At 41.4% G+C, this 19,655-nt stretch overlaps 1 protein-coding gene across 1 annotated transcript in view; it reads right to left on the reverse strand.

The window, feature by feature from the left end:
- The window catches only part of SND1 (staphylococcal nuclease and tudor domain containing 1), a 413,476-nt gene that overhangs the window by 348,054 nt on the left and 45,767 nt on the right, over nucleotides 1-19,655 (reverse strand). The window contains exons 5-9 of the mRNA XM_024762838.1: nucleotides 14,413-14,573; nucleotides 13,548-13,639; nucleotides 12,767-12,925; nucleotides 11,394-11,500; nucleotides 9,047-9,137 (exon numbers count right to left, since the gene is read on the reverse strand). Of these exons, the coding sequence (XP_024618606.1) occupies nucleotides 9,047-9,137; nucleotides 11,394-11,500; nucleotides 12,767-12,925; nucleotides 13,548-13,639; nucleotides 14,413-14,573 (610 nt within the window). The remainder of the gene's footprint in view (nucleotides 1-9,046; nucleotides 9,138-11,393; nucleotides 11,501-12,766; nucleotides 12,926-13,547; nucleotides 13,640-14,412; nucleotides 14,574-19,655) is intronic.

Below are 19,655 nucleotides of genomic sequence, written 5' to 3' on the forward strand. Positions count from 1 at the left end.
TACCCTACCACACGCTCCAAGAGCAGAATCAACACAGAAAAAAAGGTCACTGGCTGGACTTCAGATATATGCCCTAAATCCAATTCCCTCCCCATTTCTTAGACCTCAACTGTAAAAGGAAAAATGAATGGCTTGATGACACACGCAGACTAAGGGCTGCCAAAAGTCAGGAGAATGGCAGCGTGCTGCCAGGGGCAAGGGACGTCCATCCCTCACCCTGGCCTCCTGCCACACTCCCCATCTGCGGAGCCCATCCACAGTGCTGCGCTCTGGATGCAAAGGGCTGCTGCTGCTCAGCTTGTAAAATCCCTGCGGCATCCATGCAATGAACGGAAAGAGCCGACAACAGCCTCCTGAGCTAGAGACCCTCAGAAGAGTCCCCAGACACAACCACCAGTGCTCCCAAAGCTGCCTAAGTTATCAGTACCAGATAGGAAGAAAAGGAACATCAGCCCAAACAGGGCTCCTTCAGGCACCACCAGCGAGCGCCCTCGATGGGGCCACTGGAAATGGGACACCAAACACCCTTTCTACTGACATCCGGCTGCCTCTCCTGCTCCCCGAGGCTGTCTGCCAGGTCTGTTCTCCCCAAGCTAATCCTGGAAACACTAGTGAAACAACACCAAAGTGGGGGAAATACGGAGCACCCCACCCAGTTACAGCAATGGCCGGGGCTCACTGCACAGATCCCTTCCCCAGCCCCCAGAACAGCACAGCTGCCACCCTTTGTCCTCACACAATACAAAGCGCCACTTTCTGATGCAAATACCCCTAGGCACCTAAGCGCAAGCCAACAAACTGGACACCTTAAGGGGTACTTAAAAGGAAGCCAAGCATCAGACGAATTCCCACAGAGGGGCAGCCCACAAAATACCCAACCCATACTCCTCGTAACTGTCAAGGTCATCAAAAGCAAAGAAAATCTGAGAAACCATCAAATCCAAGAGGAGCTTAATGAGGTATGACAACTAAATTTAGCGTGCTATTGAGGATGAGATTCTGCAACAGAAAACAGACATTAGAGGGAAAGTAATTTTAGTTGATAATAACGTATCAATGCTGATATACTACTTACGATCTATGTGCCATAATCATGTCAGATAATAATAAGGGAAGCTGGGGATGAGTGGTGAAAGGGGTTAATGTGGGAACTCCGTAGTATCTGTTAATTTTTCTGTAAATCTAAAACTCTTCTAAAAATAAAGTCTCAATTTAAAAAGCTAGGTAAATGTTTACAAGTCTTTCCTAATTCAATCATTTTCTTATCAGCAAATTAGTTTGCTAACTTAGGCTACAAACCAAGTCTTGACCTCATTTTGGTATAGGAGGGGCCACCTTCCTAGCCAGACCATCCCCAGAACTTCCTTTTCATCTGAAAGCCATATGACAAAGGGTCAAGGAAGTAGCTAGTATTTTTTGTTCTCTCCACGTTGCCAAATAGGAATATAAAAGTCTAGCCAAAATTACTAAATATCCTTGCTTAAAAACCATCTCAGAGGGCTTCCCTGGTGGCACAGTGGTTGAGAGTCCGCCTGCCGATGCAGGGGACACGAGTTCGTGCCCCAGTCCGGGAAGATCCCACGTGCCGCTGGGCCCGTGAGCCATGGGCGCTGAGCCCGTGCGTCCGGAGCCTGTGCTCCGCAACGGGAGCGGCCACAACAGTGAGAGGCCTGCGTACCGCAAAAACAAAAAAAAACCATCTCAGAGAGACATGATAATGAACTCCATTCAAAGCTATGACATTTTTGCACAGCAAAAAATCATCAGGGCCAAACCAAATAAGTACTAGAATCGACTGCATCCATGGATAGCTTATAACCTGACCTCCAAAACTGGACATGGCCAACAATATCACACAGTTAACTACTTAGGGTTATCTCCCGGATGAAGCCCTGAAGGGTAATAAGCTCCTTGAGAATGGGAACCACTTCTCATTCTTTTGCATCTTCTCAAAGCACCTAGTGTGGGGCTCTGTTGGTTAAGCAATCAATTGGTACAGAGAACCAAGCTAGCGGCCTCTATCTTACCAGGCCGGGCAGTGAGAAGACTCCACCCCTCTCCCCACCCCCAAGTGTTATTCAGGTCTGTGAAATCTGCAAGGCCCAAGCATCCAGCAGCAGGGACAGGGAAGCCAAGCCATGTGCTCAAGGGGCCATATGGCTACCAACAGCACAGATCAGCTAAAACGCCACAGGGAAGGCAGGCAGGAAACTGGCAAGCCACGACAGGCACAAAGTCTCAAGTAGGCTCAGCTAATCGCTGTGAAGTGAACATTCCTCTCTGCTAACCTGGAGAGACGAGGATAGCCCTCCCTAGCATCTCCTTCCTTAAGAAGAGAAGCTGCTTAAGCAGAGAATGGAAACCAGTCTTTCAGTGCCACATGTATCCAGTGAATACTTTGTTGAGTTTCAAATTTCTCAGAAGTGAGACTCTCGGCCAACATTCCAACCTACAGCTTTGCATCAGTTCCAGAAGTCACCCAGAGGGTCCCAGAGGCACCTGGTTAAAGAGTTCACAGGTCACCTTTAGCAGGCTTTGCAGGCTATTTAGCTGTTCCCTGTACAATTAACTCCTGGGAGAGAGTGGTCCTCTCTTCAGCAGTCACTCTATTTGTTCAGGCCTTAGGGTCACATCAGGCTCAGAGCAGAATCCTTCAGAGAGAACTTGCATGACTGTCAGACTATGTTAGGGAAGGCCCAAGGCACGTGCTTAGGACCTTTTAAGGTTTCCTTGAAAGAGTAGTTTGTCATTAACAAATGTTTTAAATTAGGCAAAATGACTACAAAACTGCAGCTGGGTTCTAGCTTGTGAAAAGAAATACAGATCATTTTCCCTTTTACATTTAATGCTGATATCCTATGTTCTACAACAGGGTTTGGTAAACTGTGGCCAAGGGCCCACCACTTACTCTTGTAAATAAAGTTTTAGTGGAACACAGCCACGCCCATCATTTACATATCACCCACAGCTGTTTTCTTGCTACAGTGGCAGAATTGAGTAATTGCAAAGAGACTGTATGACCCAGAAAGCCTAAAATATTTACTATATAGTCCTTTAAGAAAAAGTTGGTCAAGCTCTGCTCTACAACATATTAGAAAATGAACACACATGGGATATACACTAGTTACCATTCCTGGGGAGCAAATATCCTCCAAAATACTCCTAAGGAAATAACTGCCATTTACAGAGAGATTTATTCCATTTTCTAAAAAATGGAAACGTGATAAACTACGTAATAACTTACTGGGGACTAGTTAAATAAATTATGATGCAGCCTTATAATGGAACACTGTGAACTAAAGCAAGTTCAAATATTTATTTTGTTACTCTCCCTAAATAACTCTACACAAAAATAAAGGGTTTGGGGGGCTGTTTTTTATTTTGTTTTGTTTTGTTGTTTGCCAAAAGCCCAAAAGGACAAAGATAATGGGAGAGAAGAATATAGCAACAAAACCTGGAAGCTGGAAAGCAGAGGGATGAGTGGTAACTGACTCCACAGACTCACAAAAGCTAAATCCTGAGCTAGTGGTGAGAAAAGAAAATAGCCTTTCTGATTTATACTGCAGACTTCCCCTACCCAAGAGTAAGAAACTATCAAATCAGGAATCTCAAGGGGGGATGAAAATAAGGCCCAAAACTAGGACTGGTTTAAAATCTATGTAAGAAGCACCTGGATTTCAAGATGTATACCCTAAATCCCATACATGAGTTCATTGCTCCTAAGCCAGGGTTGAATACCTAATTCTTTGAGAGAGACAACCAAGGATCACCACATATCTGAGGAAATCCTCTAATACGGAAAATAATGGATCAAAATAACCAAAGAGAATTAAAAACAACTTAGACAGCAAAGACTATGCAGGGAGAGAAAAAATCTTCAAAAAATTATTATTAATTCCTCAAAAACCTAACAGATGATATTCATCTCTGAAATAAGTATTACGTGTTATTTTTTAAACAGTATAAGAGAAACATTCAGAGAACAAAGAAAGCTCTTAGAAATTAAAATACAGTATCATAAATGAAATGTCTAATAGAAGAGGTGAGAGACATATATGAAGATATCTAGAAAGAAAAGACAAAAAGATGGAAAATATTAAGAAAAAATTAGAAGACTAGTGCACGAATTCAAACATCCAAACAGGAATTCTAGAAAAACAGAGCAGATAAACTAGATGGAAATCAACAACAAAATAGTTTAAATTCACAGACATAAAGGACTAAAAATTAAACCACAATGTGCTCACACATGGGTAAACAAAGAGCATCATTGTGAAATTTCAGAATAAAGAAGAATTTTCTAACAGCTTACAGAAATAAAAAATATATCATAAGGATGAGAGATCAGACCACTAAAATACATGGAAAAAAAAACTCCAATAGATAAATAACAGTGGAGCAATGACTTCATAATTCTAAAAGAAAATAACTTCTAACATAAAATTCTATACCCACCTAAACTATCATGTGTAATAACAGAGTAGATATGAAAGGTCTCAAAAAATTTACCTACCAAGCACTCTTTTCCCAAGAAGCTACAGAATGTGTGCCACCGAAATAAAGTAGTAAATCATAAAGAAGCCAAAAGATCCAGCAAACATAGTACCAATCCAGGAGAGAGGCAAAGAAAAACTCAGGATAATGGTAAAGAAATCAAAAGATGACAGCTTTATAAAAGAAAAAAAAAGAACTAATCCAGGCTGGTACAGGTTACAAGGCTCCTGGAAAGTAGTATTGAAAAAGATAAAGGATAACAGACTGAATCAATGTCTTGAGAAGAGATTTAGACAGCCAGAATGTGGGGGTTGAATTAATATGTATGAGAAAGATATATACATAAATTTTAAAATAATTATTACCTCCAGGGAAAACAAAAAATCATGCAGGAAATGAAAAGTATTCATAATATGCTATATGGGTCGGAAGTGATTAGCATTTACAAAGTAAACATTGAATATTAACTGAGCCAGAATTATGGTATAGTCCTGTTAGAAGGCATACAGAAAAATACATGCACACCCATGTGTGAAAAAACTAAATCTTCACCTTCCATGGTGTGAAGGAAAAGGGGTTATGCCTGAAAAATCCAGAGTGAGCAATGTAACATTTTATTCCAAGACATGGATTAGCAAAGAGTTGAAAATGGCTGCCTCGAGGGAGAGGGAAACAAACAGTACATTTCTTAAGCAGAGAATAGAGTTCTTTAAAAATGTTTACATAAATGGCTGCCTCAAGGGAGAGGGAAACAGACAGTACATTTCTGTTTTTCTTTTCCTTTTTTTTTTAAAGTGACTCAGCCTTTGCAGTGTTGTTTTGGGAGGTCACCACTCTTTTTTTTTTATTTTATTTATTTATTTATTTATTTTTGGCTGCATTGGGTCTTCGTTGCTGCATGCAGGCTTTCTCCAGTTGCTGCGAGCAGGGGCTGCTCTTCGTTGCAGTGCGCAGGCTCTAGGAGCACAGACTTCAGTAGTTGTGGCACGTGGGTTCAGTAGTTGTGGCTCACGTGTTCTAGAGCACAGGCTCAGTAGTTGTGGCGCATGGGCTTAGTTGCTCCGCGACATGTGGGATCTTCCCGGGCCAGGGATCAAACCCGTGTCCCCTGCATTGGCAGGTGGATTCTTAACCACTGCACAACCAGGGAAGCCCCCAGACAGTACATTTCTTAAGAAGACCCTAGAGTTCTTTAAAAATGTTTACGTGTTAAAAATAAAAACTTACAAACTTAAAAATTATATACAAAGGAATACAAGTCAGGACTATTCAAAAGTTGCTGCCAGTCTGCAATGAGATAAGGCACTTGTAGGAGAACATAAATCAACTACATCACCGAGAACATTTTTTCTGTAGCAAGATTTTCTTGATGAAAGCAGCAATGCCTTGGTTTACATTCTGGCTCAAGCTCCTTATATCATATCAAGGTACTCTGAGTAGGACTGGTATAGATCAAAGGTCAGCAGATTTCTTCGGTAAAGGGCCAGATAGCAAATACTTTAGGCTTTGCAGGCCATATGGTCTCTGTCACAACCATTCACCTCTGCCATCGTATCACAAAAACAGCTCTAGACAATATGTAAACGAACAGACATGGCTATGTGCCAACTTACTCATGACACTGAAATTTGAATTTCATATTATTTCAATGTGCCACAGAAATTTTTTTTCTACGTAAAATCCATTCTCAGCTCACAGGCCACACAAAAACAAGTGACGGGCCAAATCTGGCCCGTGGGCCATAGTTTGCCAACCTCCGAGATTGACGGTATGATCAACTTTGTTTTAAAAAAAAAAAAAAAAAAAGCCTGTGTCATAGTAATTCCATCTAGTATGAGTGTTTTTCCTTCTTTTTTATGTTTTTTCCTGTTTTAAAAACAAAAATAAGGCTGAAGAATTTCCAAAATTCAGTAAGTTTCAAAAACCATTTATCTACCTATAAACACCTTTTTCTCTCTACTCTCTGAACAAGTCTATATCCAAATGACCTAAATTTATGTTTAGGATACTACAGGATCCTTAATCAGTTGGCTTTTGGAGGCAATCTCCTCTACTCTGGCATTGTAACAAATAAAACTTCATTGTAATTAAAAACAAAAGCAAAAAAAATGCCTCACCCTGTTTTAAAACAAAAAAGACAAAACATAGATTCTGGGATCCTGGATTTTTTAAAATGGAAGAAGTGTCCTATAAATGTCCTAAAGCTCTCCTTTTTCTAGTTATCAATAAAATCATATTCAAGATAAATGCAAAGCCACTGACTCAATTGTCTAATCCTTTAGCTGAAGAATTTTTCTTCAGCAATGCCTTAGGTTCCCCAACCTGCCAAGGCCAAAAAACCCTTCAAAATCTTCTAGGTTTCTCTACAAACTCAATTTCAACTGAGGAGGGGCTGCTAGGGACAGTACAGGATAATGAGACCCTCCCAAGGGTCATCTACATCACTAATATCACAGATGCCCAAAGTGATGATGGTGAAAAATGGAAGGCCTGCCTCCTTGGTGAGTGAATTAGCATCCTTTCATTGTGCAGTGTAGTCTTTAGAACAGATTATAGGAAACATAAACACACCAAGTAAGTTTCAGTTAGGCAGAGCAGCCATGCCCAAGTTCCCAAACTAGTATGGTCCTCACACAAAGAAGCAGGGGTCCATTCTGATCTTCATCAAGATGTGGAAGATGCATAGGGAGTATCCAACCAGGGGCTCCTCCCACTAATGTCCACTAAAAGTCACGATTATACTTAATCTTACAGGTGCTTAGAGACCATCTACCAGAAGAGGGAAGGGGCCGCTTGAACATTCTGTGACCTACTACTTTGGGCATCATAAAAGAGAAAGTGAAGAAATTCAGCCAATTCCTCGGAGACTTGTTAAAATTTTACCATTCTAAGAAAAAGCATTCCAGGATTTTTCAGACTGACAGTGCCACCTAGTGGCTTTGCATCTTAAACTCACTATTAGACATTTTTAGCACAGCCACTTCTCAAGCTCAAGGATATGGATATTGAACCACTTTAAGTCCATAAAGACAAAGCTTCCATTATGTCTTGCCAAAATTAACAAACAGTTAAAAACACTAGCAATTTTGGGAAAGTGAGGTCTACTACAGGTTCTAACACTCAAGGTACCAAACCCCACAATGAAGGAAAAAACACTTCTACAGCACTCCTGCTGGACCCAAACAATCTACCCAGTAGCTCTAGTTCACATCAGAGAAATCCATCCCAGGACACATCAGTGGAGAGCCCTCAATAAAACACATCACTAATTATTAGAGAAATGCAAATCAAAACTACAATGAGGTATCACTTCACACCAGTTAGAATGGGCATCATCAGAAAATCTACAAACAACAAATGCTGGAGAGGGTGTGGAGAAAAGGGAACCCTCTTGCACTGTTGGTGGGAATGTAAATTGATACAGCCACTATGGAGAAGAGTATGGAGGTCCCTTAAAAACTTAAAAATAGAATTACCATATGACCCAGCAATCCCACTACTGGGCATATACCCAGAGAAAACCATAATTCAAAAAGACACATGCACCCCAATGTTCACTGCAGCGCTATTTACAATAGCCAGGTCATGGAAGCAACCTAAATGTCCATCGACAGACGAATAGATAAAGAAGATCTGGTACATATATACAATGGAATATTACTCAGCCATAAAAAGGAACGAAATTGGGTCATTTGTAGAGACGTGGATGGATCTAGAGACTGTCATACAGAGTGAAGTAAGTCAGAAAGAGAGAAACAAATATCGTATATTAACGCATATATGTGGAACCTAGAAAAATGGTACAGACGACCTGGTTTTCAGGGCAGAAATAGAGACACAGATGTAGAGAATAAACGTATGGACACCAAGCGGGGGAAGCCACGGGGGGGTGGGGTGGTGGTGGTGTGCTGAACTGGGCAATTGGGATTGACATGTATACACTGATGTGTATAAAATGGATGACTAATAAGAACCTGCTGTATAAAAAATAAATAAAATTAAATTAAAAAAAAACACAAAACACATCACATTAGAAAAAGTTCAAATTCACAAGAGTCCCAAAACAGAAAGGAGAGAAATTTGAAGTCATATATACTTGGGCATAAGAAATCTAAGAGAGGGCGTTCCCTGGCAGTCCAGTGGTTAGGACTCAGTGCTTTCACTGCCATTGGCCCAGGTTCAATCCCTGGTGGGAACTAAGATCCCACAGGCCATGCAGCATGGCCAAAAAAAGAAAAGAGAATGTCATTTGCTAAATGGACAGAACCTCCAGAATATAAGAGACATTTCAAGGGGTCAATGTCTACTTTAACCCATGAACTTCTAATGAAGTTATGCAAATTCAAGGCAAGAAATTTAAGTTCTTATGGCTTCTGAGTCCGCTACAATAAATACACACGTGCATGCAATCATGCACACACATCCATGCAAGCCATGCAGTGGTTTGCCTAAAATAGAAATGCTTCAGCTCTTGACTGATTATTCAGAGCTCTGTATTATCACTAGCCTGACATCGTCCACAATGCATCTCCAGATGCTGAGAATGACTCACCTTGGCAACAAACTGCTTGTCCTTTTGGTCCAAATTAGCAGTGGGAGCCACATAGTCTCTCCATATTCTCAGCCTGCGCTCCTTGGCAAACCTGGCAACAAAGCAAGGATGCAAATCACTCAGATGGACTAGGTCAGCAATGGAACCCACCATCACCACAGGAGCAAACAGCACAGAATCCTACCCTATCTCATAGACAAGGCACCCAGCAGAAACGGCCAATCAAACCTGAACAAAGCATGACAGCCACAAGAAAAACTGTACAGCAACTGGAACTATCCAAGATGCATATATACCATAAACCCATGGCTGATAGGCTGAGGTCTGGGTGTACACTTTTCTGAGTCTGGACAGTACAAGTCCACCTCAATAATTAGCTCTTCTGGCTTATCAAGTACCTCCTAAGCTATTACTAAATGCCAGGCGCTGGAATGACGAACACAGAGCAACTACTCTCTTAAATGGGAGGGAGAACACACACATCTAACAAATATATTTTTTAAAAAGCATAGGCCTGCTCAATTTCCATTTGAATTATGAAAAGGTTGTCAGCAACCCAAAGCCCATGTGGAAAACAAGAACAAAATTGTCACTCTAGTGCAACTAATGATTATGAAAAATGGACAAAAATCCAATAGAATTTCACTGCCAAAAGGTAAAAAATCATGCTGGCAGAAATTTGTTTTAGAGTAGTAAGCCCAGGAGACATTTTTTTGAGTCAGATTAAGAGAGGGAAAGGGAATATGTGCAAAGATTTTCTTTTTAATCATATATATATACGCACACACATATATTATATATCAGTAAAAAACTGTCAAAGTATTTATTGAGAAATAAATGGATGGAGGGGAAAGGGACTATTAAACTATTATTTCTGAAAACAGTATTGCAACCTTTAAAAGCAGCATGTAGTAGTTGTAAAGCACGTGAACTACTTCAATACAGATTTACCAACAATGCAAGCAAGTCTATAACACAGCATGCAAAACAACAGGCAAGTAATCATATCACTGAAACATGATTTGCATTCCTTGGTCTAAGCCTGTTTTTTAATGATAAGCACTCTTAAAAATCTCTTATAGATGTTATAAAACACGTAGAAACTACTGTCACTGTAACTCACTTTCTTCAGAGAGAGGCAGGAACTTAAAGAATGCAAAAAGAACTACCAACCAAAACAGTATTTAGAATAACAGACTTACAGGATTTTCTGAACAACAATAAAAAAAATTGAGCATCATGAAATAATCAGAGGTATCTGGAACGCTGTGCTTGATAAGGGTATTGTATCTTTTGAATTTAATTGTGGAACATAAAAATACTAGACAATTTGTACAACCATTGTGTTTTTTCAATCAGTCTACCTTTGTCAGGCAGGCCATATCAAATGGCCCAGATAAAAAATCCCAAGTATTTCTGCTTACAGGTACAGAAAGCTGTAAAAGTGCTAGCAAAGGGGAAATACAGTCATTTAATTCACGTTCTTGCACATCTCCTAGCTGTGCACCTCAAAGGCAAAAATGTGAAGTTATCAAGACAGTTATAGTCTTATGACTCTGAAATAAGCCACACAGGCTTGAGTGGGATGTTGTCACTAATGGTCCTGGCCTTCTACCTAAATGTATCCTGAGAGACAGTTGCTGGGACTTTGAGAACATCATCTCTATTCATCTACCTGCTTCATTTTCTTCCATCTGCCCCATCAGGAGCATCAAGTTCACCTATATACCTGGAAACATTTTGAAACAGCCACTGATCTTGGCAATACCCAACTATCATTTGCCTGGAAATCAGTTATTGCTACATCTGCTTTAACCATGAGGCACCTAGCCAAAAACACCTCACAGCTGCATTAGCATTTATAACTACAACATACTGTTAGATAAATTAGGGCATCAGGCCTCACAACAACATTGGATAGTTCTGTTTGGGGACCCACCGGCTCTATCTTTCCATCATATGCCTGGCTCCAGCCTGTATGCCGGGAAGTAGCTGATAAGCTATTTCACTGTCCTCAAATAAGCCTCAAGTTTATTTCATTTCAAATGCCTAAAACCTGGAATTTAAGTGAGGGTCTTGGAGAAACAGTGCACCGAAAACGCTAAAAAAGCAAGTCAGGTGAAGAATAATGTCTGAGTGAAAAATCTAGGCCCTAGGTATACAGCACTGAATTAGACTGAACCTGGAGACTTATAAGTAAGCCACTCCTCTCTGAGATCCTGGCCTCTTTTGGAATTTCCCTAATCCTTTACACTGACATGGATGGGTGAGAGAAGATCCCTAGATTTCTTCCCCTGAAGATCCCTACCAAGATCCTTGGCTGGAAGGCTTCCCTGACAGACCTTACCTCTCAGCCGCCCTCAGCTTTTCTGCACCCCGTGTGTAAACTGCAATCGACCAATCCACACAGCGGGCAAAACCTTCCTTCAGGAGAAGCTCTGTGATGTTGCCATTCTGAAAAACGAGGCACGTGAGAAAGCAGGCATAGATTAGATTCTATTGCAAGAGAATCTGTTTCTCTAGACTTCTGACATGATTAACATTGCCACAATCTACTTTGCAGTTTAAAAAAAAAAAAGAAGAGCCATTTCTCTCATTAAGAAATCAGCCATAAGAGGGGAGATGCTGTTCTGCGACTCCTTTCAACAGCCTTGGCTTCACATCCCACAACACCCAGCACAGTAACTCTCACTTAACAGGGGTAGGATAAATGTTAGTGGCATAGAATGGAATTGACATTTCAATAGCTCTTCTTGTGGGCAGAGGATGTTAATCTTCAGTAGAGATTATACCTATTATTTCCTTCCCTGCGATCAGCACTTACTCCCCTTTTCATAAGGGGAAAGCTAAAGAACAGGCTGAGTAAGGGATAACTTAAGTTACATTTTGCCCAGTGAATTGTAATTCACATTCTACTGTGACACAGAGCCATCTGGCAGGGCTCTGGCAGACAGCTAGCACTCCAGAAGAAACAGACATGACCTTGGCACATTCCAAACCAAGCCTCCCAGCCTTCCACAACTGCCATCATGGAAGAATTCTTTAGCCAAAGAGTAACAATAGTTTATTCTGTATTGGATAGAGGTTACAATAATGAAAATCTACTTAAACTTGGGTGTTAAAAAACAAAGTCATTTCCCATCCAAGAATACCCCCACCTACCAAAGTATACAACAGAGTAAAACTCCCAATAGTCAGAACTACAAGAACTTAAAGAACCTAGTTCCTACTCAAAAGCAGAGTTAGCAGTAACTGGATAAGGCCTGGAACAGTTTTTCCATAGAATGGTTTCCTCTTCAGAGTTCTACCAAAACCCCACATAGCTAACTTCTAGACCTGCATACAAAACTCACCAATCCCATCTACAAGCTTCATCACCACTTCTCACTGATGTGGCAACCTCCCACCTTTCTTACTGGCAAGCTTTAGGACCAGCCCTTGGGAAAATAAGTGCTAGAGTCCTTCCTCCCCTTATAAACCCGGGAACAACTGAGACGAGTTTTCTATAAGTACAAAGTTGCAGATTCGTCCAATTCTATCAGGTAACTGATAACTCCCTAGAAAAGGCCTCAAAATCAGTAGATTATAATCCTGCCAAGATATTTCAGTGGCTCATGAATATACAGGGGAAGAAGAAAAGCAAACTACAGCTCTTCAAACCCCAAGTGGAATCCCACACACACCCCCCCCACACGGCCCAGTCTGCATAGGCACACTCACTGGATGAAGGATGGTACCCAGAACGTTCTGGTTGTGGCAGCTCTCCAGAATGATCTGGACGTCTCTCTGAAGCAGTCGAGACTCGGTGAAAAATTTGGCTTCTGCAGCAAAAGGTTCTGGTGTTTCACTGCCGTCTGCTTCCCGTCGAAAAGTTGGGCACTAAAGCAAAAGTAAGGCGAGTGGGTGACGCAGCCTAATGGGAGTGCTGGGCTCGCTCAGGCCACAGGGAACCGTCCAAAAAGCACAAACCCCACAAAACTGAGCTTGGAAAGGTCTCAAATCAGGTCTTCCAACCCTTTTTAAAGCATACTGATAAAATGCAACTAGAGATATCATCATCCCACACTTTTTGGTAAAGCAAACAAAACTCATGTTACCATGGGGGAAATCATCTTAATTATATCAATACTTGAAAATGACCCCTTGCCAAGAAGAGATTCACCACTGCCTCGTTTTAAATCCCTGATTATTTCTTTAATCAAAATGGGTATTTTATAATGACAAGCCACACTCAACAAACTTCAGAGCCTCCCATCCCCTCCTCCCTAGGTTTCAACAATCTCAGCGTAGCCCACTCCAAACAGACCCTGAGTACTTAAAAAATAACGTCTTATTTGATCTAATTAGAACTGTCCAACTGCAAAGTTTAAAGTACTCTAGTCAATGTTAACGGCCCATACAAGAAAGAAACAGTACATACGAAGTCCCCAAGTAGAAGAGTCTGTCACTGAACGCTTCCACAAACCCTATCACCACCCTGTAGCCCAATGTATGATCTGACCTTGATCCCTGACAGCATGACCGTGACCAGGTAGTAGTCGGGCAGGAGCAGGGCCCTGACCACACTGCCGTCCCGCACGTGCTCGATGATAGCTGCATGACAGAACAAACGCCTTGAGTCACAGCAAAAGTCGTGCCGAGGATAAACAATGCCCAAACAAACTGCCCGGAATGCAGTTCCTCTCCCCCAAACCCCAAGAAAGCCTCCCTCCAAGAGTGACGAAGCACCGGCACATCACGAGTGTTCACACAACAGACTCCTGCCCAAACTATTCCTGGGGGATTTGGTTCAGACCAACTTCTACGTCTTTTGAACCTTCTGGGACCTCATGGCTTATACCTAAGCAACCTAGCTTACAGATAACAAAGCTTATCTGTGTACTGAGTGCCTGGCAAAAAAATAACAACAATTCAGGATTGGTAATAATTTTATTTTACTGAGTCTGTAAGTTAATATGATCTCAAAGTAGGACCAAGAACTATAAAGAATGTGTGTGTGTGTGTGTGCATGCATGCACGCACATGGGCACACGCATATGTGTTTCGCTATATACAGAATACACATGTCTACCTTGAAGTTTTGGGGACAGTATTTAGGTAGCCATCTTTTAGAGAAAATAGGAAGATCCCCCATGTGCAAAATTACCAGCAATTTACTAGCTTGTAGCCGCAAAGGAATAACCTCAGCAAAATACATCTGATGCAACCTATATGAACTGGATTCAAGCTCCCTTCCAAAATACCAGGTGTTGTTTTACCCTTAACAATTTCCCTTGGGCACTAAAGCAGAATTGGTTTTATTAACCTCAAGAGCAGATAGAGAGAAATCACCCTGAGTCATATCCGTCTTTTCCCGACAGCCTCACCATTAACAGGCTTCTGGTGGTGTGAGTCCACAAAGTGCCTTGGGTTCTCAATGGTATACTTGAGGTCCCGGAGAGTATGTGAACCATTCCCCTCACTCCACATTCCTTTCTTAGCTGCTTTTGCTTGCTCCTCACACTCCGAAAGCCGGTTCTGCTCAGGACTGGGACGTGAGAAATAATAAACACATGTAGTTAGTGAATTCACAACAGAAATATCAGGCTCATCTTTGATTCTGGGTTTCTTCAGCAACTTCTCCCCTTGAAAAGACCAAAGACTTTGTTTCACATCTGTGGCTTCAGACCCAGGCCTATAAACAGAAACCCATCATGAGTGCAGCTTCTGGATTTCAGACTCAACAAACAAAACAAAAGATTCAATCATAACAGCATTTAATGAGAGTATCCAAAGAACACACGTCTCGGTACTGCCACCATCAGTGATTACAAGAGAACAAGCTGGTGGCTCAGAAGGGAGCCGCTCCAGGAGGGAGAGCTTCATTTAACCATCCCAGATTCAGGAACTAGAATCCGGGCAGAGCTCAGCAGGACACAGCGCAGGGAAAGTGACTAAGAACCACCCTTACTCCCTGTTGTCTGCAGAACAGAGCTGGGGAATGCAGAACAAATACCATTACAGACAATGTCACCCCAAAACTACTTACACATTCAATAAGGCCAGCTAAGCAAAGCAGTCTGAAGATGAAGACTCCTTCATTAGACAGGAAAACAAACTACATACAAGAGCAGCCAGAAAGTCAGTAGACAGACCAGAAAACAAAAACAAAAAAACAACCAAACCCAAAAATGGCTCTGCTCTTCTCTCTCTCATACGTATCTGAGCTGAAGTGAACCTGGAAAGCCTTTCCACAATGTCAGCGCCTCGTTCCATCAACAGCCTTCTGCAGAAACTGAAGCTCCCGCCATGATCAGTAGGGATTTTCAACAGGGACTCCTAACCTACAATTTCTCAAGCCAGAAATCCTCAGTACTGCTCTTTCCCTCCTCCCCACAAAAAAAAAACAATCATCAGCTTCAGAGATCCAAAATTACTGCCAGAATTCCACAGGGGGAAAAAAAAAATGTAGCTTGAGATAGAAGCAAACATTGAAACTGAGAAACGAAGGCTTTAAATCAAGACAACTTTGGAGAAAAAAGGATTGGGACTCCAGAGGAGATATCTTTGTTGAGATGGTACAATACTGCTTTGGGTTTTTTAAAAATTCTTCATTCTGGTTGCAAACTGCATTCCAAAAAACACTGCAACAGTAATCATGCCAGCAGCTGTCCTTAAGACACAACTTTGGCGTGCTTCCAAAATCAGGACCTAAGACAAATGTCGGAATTCAACAAATTCCCACATGCTCACACCCCAATTATAAGCTCTAGCCAACGACTCTTCGGAGTCATAAAGGACCAAAGAAGTATATGGTGAATGACTTGACCACAAAGTCTATGAAGGCAGGAAGGAGGCAAACTGTACATTTTGGCCTTTCTTCCTCCCCATCATTGGTACAGTTCATGCAAAGATTTATCTAAAGCTTCTTCTACAGCTACAGTCATAATACAACAAGGATTTAATGATTTAAACAGCATCTTTGGGGAATTCCCTGGCAGTCCAGTGGTTAGGACTCTTCACTGCCACGGTCCCAGGTTCAATCCCTGGTCAGGAAACTAAAATCCCACAAGCCGTGTGGTACAGTCAAAAACAAAAAAAAATTTTAAAAAGCCAGGATTGGTTCAAGATGGCAGAGGAGAAGGACATATTCTCACTCTGTCTTGCGAGAGCACCGAAAGCACAACTAACTGCTGAACAATCATTGACAGGAAGACGCTGGAACTCACCAGAAAAGACACCCCACATCCAAAAACAAAGGAGAACCCACAATGAGACGGTAGGAGGGGCACAATCACAATGAAATCAAGTCCCATAACTGCTGGGTGCGTGACTCACAAACTGGAGAACACTTACACCACAGAAGTCCACCCACTGGAGTGAAGGTTCTGAGCCCCACGTCAGGCTCCCCAACCTGGGGTCTGGCAACGGGAGGAGGAATTCCTAGAGAATCAGACTTTGAAGGCTAGCGGGATTTGATTGCAGGACTTCGACAGGACTGGGGGAAGCAGAGACTCCACTCTTGGAGGGCACACACAAAGTAGTGTGTGCATCGGGACCCAGGGGAAGGAGCAGTGACCCCATAGGAGACTGAACCAGACCTACCTGCTAGTGTTGGAGGGTCTCCTGCAGAGGCGGAGGGGTGGCTATGTCTCACCGTGAGGACAAGGACACTGGCAGCAGAAGTTCTGGGAAGTACTCCTTGACATGAACCCTTCCAGAGTCTGCCATTAGCCCCACCAAAGAGCCCGGGTAAGCTCCAGTGTTGGGTCACCTCAGACCAAACAACCAACAGGGAGGCAACCCAGCCCCACCCATCAGCAGACAAGCAGATTAAAGTTTTACTGAGCTCTGCCCACCAGAGCAACAACCAGCTCTACCCACCACCGGTCCCTCCCATCAGTAAACTTGCACAAGCCTTTGAGATAGCCTCATCCACTAGAGGACAAACAACAGAAGCAAGAACTACAATCCTGCAGCCTGTGGGAAAAAAACCACATTTACAGAAAAACAGACAAGATGAAAAGGCAGAGGGCTACATACCACATGAAGGAATAAGATAAAACCCCAGAAAAACAACTAAATGAAGTGGAGATAGGCAACCTTCCAGAAAAAGAATTCAGAATAATGATAGTGAAGATGATCCAGGACCTCGGAAAAAGAATGGAGGGAAAGATCAAGAAGATGCAAGAAATGTTTAACAAAGACCTAGAAGAATTAAAGAGCAAACACACAGAGATGAACAATACAATAACTGAAATGAAAAATACACTAGAAGGAATCAATAGAATAACTGAGGCAGAAGAACAGATAAGTGACCTGGAAGACATAATGGTGGAATTCACTGCTGCGGAACAGAATAAAGAAAAAAGAATGAAAAGAAACAAAGACAGCCTAAGAGACCTCTGGGACAATATTAAACACAACAACATTTGCATTATAGGGGTCCCAGAAGGAGAAGAGAGAGAGAAAGGACCCGAGAAAACACCTGAAGTGATTACAGTCGAAAACTTCCTAACATGGAAAGGAAATAGGCACCCAAGTCTGGGAAGCACAAAGAGTCCCACACAGGATAAATCCAAGGAGAAACATGCCAAGACACATAGTAATCAAATTGGCAAAAATTAAAGACAAAGAAAAATTATCGATAGCAGCAAGGGAAAAACGACAAATAACATACAAGGGAACTCCCATAAGGTTAACAGCTGATTTCTCAGCAGAAACTCTACAAGCCAGAAGGGAGTGGCTTGATATACTTAAAGTGATGAAAGGGAAGAACCTACAACCAAGATTACTCTACCCGGCAAGGACCTCATTCAGATTCAATGGAGAAATCAAAAGCTTTTCAGACAAGCAAAAGCTAAGAGAATTCAGCAGCACCAAAAGAGCTCTACAACAAATGCCAAAGGAACTTCTCTAAGTGGGAAACCAAAGAAAAGAAAAGGACCTACAAAAACAAACTCAGAACAATTAAGAAAATAGTAATAGGAAAATACATATCAATATTACCTTAAAGGTGAATGGATTAAATGCTCCAATCAAAAGACACAGGCTCACTGAATGGATACAAAAACAAGACCCATACATATGCTATCTACAAGAGAACAGACTTCAGACACAGGGACACATACAGACTGAAAGTGAGGGGATGGAAAAAGATATTCCATGCAAATGGAAATCAAAAGAAAGCTGGAGAAGCAATACTCAATCAAACATCAGTAAATTTCAGAAAATTGAAATCATAACAAGCATCTTTTCTGACCACAATGCTATGAGATTAGAAATCAATTACAGGGGAAAAAACGTACAAAACACAAACACATGGAGGCTAAGCAATACGTTACAAAATAACCAAGAGATCACTGAAGAAATCAAAGAGGAAATACAAAAATACCTAGAGACAAAAGACAATGAAAACACAATGATCCAAAACCTATGGGATGCAGCAAAAGCAGTTCTAAGAGGTAAGCTTATAGGAATACAAGCCTACCTCAAGAAACAAGAAAAATCTCAAATAAACAATCTAACCTTACACCTAAAGGAACTAGAGAAAGAAAAACAAACAAAAGCCAAAGTTAGCAGAAGGAAAGAAATCACAAAGATCAGAGCAGAAATAAATGAAATAGAAACAAAGAAAATAATGGCAAAGATGAATAAAACTAAAAGCTGGTTCTTTGAGAAGATAAACAAAATTGATAAACCATTAGTCAGACTCATCAAGACAAAGAGGTAGAGGACTCAAAGCAATAAAATTAGAAATGAAAAAGGAGAAGTTACAACCGACACCACATAAATAAAAAGCATCCTAAGAGACTACTACAAGCAACTCTATGCCAATAAAATGGACAACCTGGAAGAAATGGACAAATTCTTAGAAAGATGGCCGCTGAGCCTGCGCTTCCGGAGCCTGTGTTCCGCGACGGGAGGGGCCACAGCAGTGAGAGGCCCGTGTACCACACACACAAAAAAAGAATCATACACTATGATCAAGTGGGATATATCCCAGGGATGCAATGATTCTTCAGTACACACAAATCAATCAATGTGATACACCATATTAACAAACTGAAGAATAAAAACCATATGATCATCTCAACAGATGCAGAAAAAGCTTTTGACACAATTCAACACCCGTTTATGATAAAAAATCTCCAGAAGTGGGCATATAGGGAACCTAACTCAACATAATAAAGGCCATATACGACAAACCCACAGCAAACATCATTCCCAGTGGTGAAAAACTGAAACCATTTCCACTAAGATCAGGAACAAGACAAGGATGTCCACTCTCACCACTATTATTCAACATAGTCTTGGAAGTCCTAGCCATGGCAATCAGAGAAGAAAAAGAAATAAAAGGAATACAAATTGGAAAAGAAGAAGTAAAACTGTCACTGTCTGCAGATGACATGATACTATACATAGAGAATCCTAAAGATGCCACCAGAAAACTACTGAAGCTAATCAGTGAATTTGGTAAAATTGCAGGATACAAAATTAATGCACAGAAATCTCTTGCATTCCTATACAGTAATGATGAAAAATCTGAAACAGAAATTAAGGAAACACTCCCATTTACCATTGCAACAAAAAGAATAAAACACCTAGGAATAAACCTACCTAAGGAGAC

Source organism: Neophocaena asiaeorientalis, unplaced genomic scaffold, assembly GCF_003031525.2.
Source record: "Neophocaena asiaeorientalis asiaeorientalis breed wild unplaced genomic scaffold, Neophocaena_asiaeorientalis_V1.1 scaffold681, whole genome shotgun sequence".
NCBI classification, from domain to species: domain Eukaryota; kingdom Metazoa; phylum Chordata; class Mammalia; order Artiodactyla; family Phocoenidae; genus Neophocaena; species Neophocaena asiaeorientalis.